The 1,967-nt window shown below is 63.3% G+C and overlaps 1 protein-coding gene across 1 annotated transcript; it reads left to right on the top strand.

The window, feature by feature from the left end:
- Positions 1–912: 912 nt before the first annotated feature.
- Positions 913–1,320, top strand: SMIM33 (small integral membrane protein 33; the record flags this gene model as incomplete). The annotated part of the gene is made up of 1 exon (XM_082005951.1): positions 913–1,320. One exon carries the CDS (start codon positions 913–915, stop codon positions 1,318–1,320), a length of 408 nt encoding a protein of 135 aa, XP_081862077.1.
- Between the last annotated feature and the right edge of the window lie 647 nt (positions 1,321–1,967).

The raw sequence follows: 1,967 nt of genomic DNA, 5'->3' as shown, positions 1-1,967 counted from the left end.
GTTAGGCGGCCGGGGGCTGCACGTCTGCAGCCGAAGGGGCAGTAGGTGCGTTCTCCTCGAACAAAAGGGCGCTTGTCTTGCGGCGGGCGAGAGGAGGGTTTTTTTTCCGGCGAGGGTGCGTGACAGCGAGGGAGGGGGCGGCGGTGCTGATGTGGCACCGGGCTAGGTGAGGGAGCACCTCTCCTGCCCGTGGGATGAACAGGCGCTTCCTCCTCTGCCCCGGGGAATCCCGGGGGGGTGTGGGGCCGAGGCGTGACGTGGCAGCCGCCGCGGTGAGTCTGGCTGCACCTACACCAGAGAACCATCCCGGAGCTTTTGCTGCTGGTCCTGCCGTCAGCTTCCCAGCCTCGCCGCTGGAGATGATGATTCCCACGCAGCAGGGACGCCGAGGTACCCCTGCGGGGCTGGGGAGGGCTCTCCCTCCCTCCTCTCCCCCATGCTCCCACCCGCGCTGGTTCCCGTGGGATTTTGTGGCTGTGGCGAGGGATGCCTCGCGGTCTGTTTTGGCGGGGTTGGGTCTCCCATGGAGGTCCCTGTGGGGTTTGGTCTTCGATTAGCACTGTGGGGCTGGGGGTGAAGAGGGGAGGGTGGAGGGCTCCCCTCCAGGGAGCTAAGGGGAGGGAAGACCCCCGCGCCGAAGGTGCCCAGGACAAGGGGCCGCAGGGCACCACCTCCCCAGCTGAAGGTGTCCTGGGCACCGTCCCACAACCCCAGCTATAACCAACAAAATTCCTCCTGTCCCGCGAGCCCGAGGGAGGGAGCACTTACGGGATGGTCCCATTCCCCCACAGCTGCAAGTGCAGGCAGGAGCTGCTGACCCAAGGGCAGGAGATAACGACATCGGGTGGCCTCTGCTCAGCTGTCACCCCTTTCCACCCTGCGTGTCTCTGTCCCAGGTCAGCCTGCTCAGCCATGAATGCCTCCGCGCCCGGCAGCCAGCTGAGACAGCCTGAGCCCCAGGACGCGGCCGCCTTCACTCCCATCTCCGTTGTCAGGAGCGTGACGAAGAAATCCGACGCCCTGCCCACGATCTCTGTGATCGTCGTCATCTTCGTCCTCTTGGCAGTCTTCATCATCATTGTGGTGCACTACGGCCCTCACCTCCGCACCGTCCAGATCACCCTCTACCATGAGCCCATGCCGCAGGACCTGGACAATGGGGTGCACCTCACGGACTGGAAGAAGCTGGGCTCCCAGAAGAAGCTGCCTGCCCAGCCCTGCCAGTGGGAGCCGGCCGGCGTGAGCTGCCAGTGCTCCTGCAAGCATCACCTTCCCTACGGGAGCGCTGAGGCCAATGTCATCGAGATCACGTACCTGTGACAAGGCTGTGGGCCACCTGGGCAGGACTCACGGGACCATGTCCCACTGGAAAAATAGTCACTGGGGTGTTAGCTTAGCCCGAGACTCACCAGTTCCCGCACGCGGAGGCTGTAGCTCCTCAGGATCCTCCCCAGGTAGGCTCAGCCAGGAGCTTCAGTGTCACTACAGTGACCCATCATCAACCCCCAAAGGTCCAGCCCGGGGGGTGCTGCTGTCCCCAGGCAGGAGCTGGGTCCCCAGCCCAGGCTCTGGGGCTGGGTCAGCCTATACGGAACAGTGTTGGCATCTCTTCTGGTTTTTCTCACCCTGGTTTTACCTGTCCCACGTGGTCTCGGAATGGCCAGGAGAGCTGCCTTGGTCCTTGCCCCAGCTGTGGAGCTCTGGGCCTATGCTCGGCCCCTTGGCAGGAGCTGGAAGTTAACATCATCTGGAATTGCCTTCCAGATGAAAGATGTTTCCACATGCACAGTGTCCTCGTTATGCCGTCTATATGGCACAGAAAAGCCTCCAGCCCCTCTTCTCCTCCGTGCCACGGCCCCTTTTCCTCCGTTGGAGGGCTGAAAGACTGTCCTCCCCCTGCCAGCCCCGGCAGCAGGCTCAGCCTGTTGTGGCAAACAGCCAGAGCAGAGGAGGCAGCACCTGAACCT

The sequence above is a fragment of the Phaethon aethereus genome, assembly GCF_964289735.1.
Source record: "Phaethon aethereus genome assembly, chromosome: 14".
In the NCBI taxonomy this organism is placed as follows: Eukaryota; Metazoa; Chordata; class Aves; order Phaethontiformes; family Phaethontidae; genus Phaethon; species Phaethon aethereus.
Note: the sequence above shows the minus strand (reverse complement) of the source record. Positions and strands in the feature narration are given on the sequence as shown.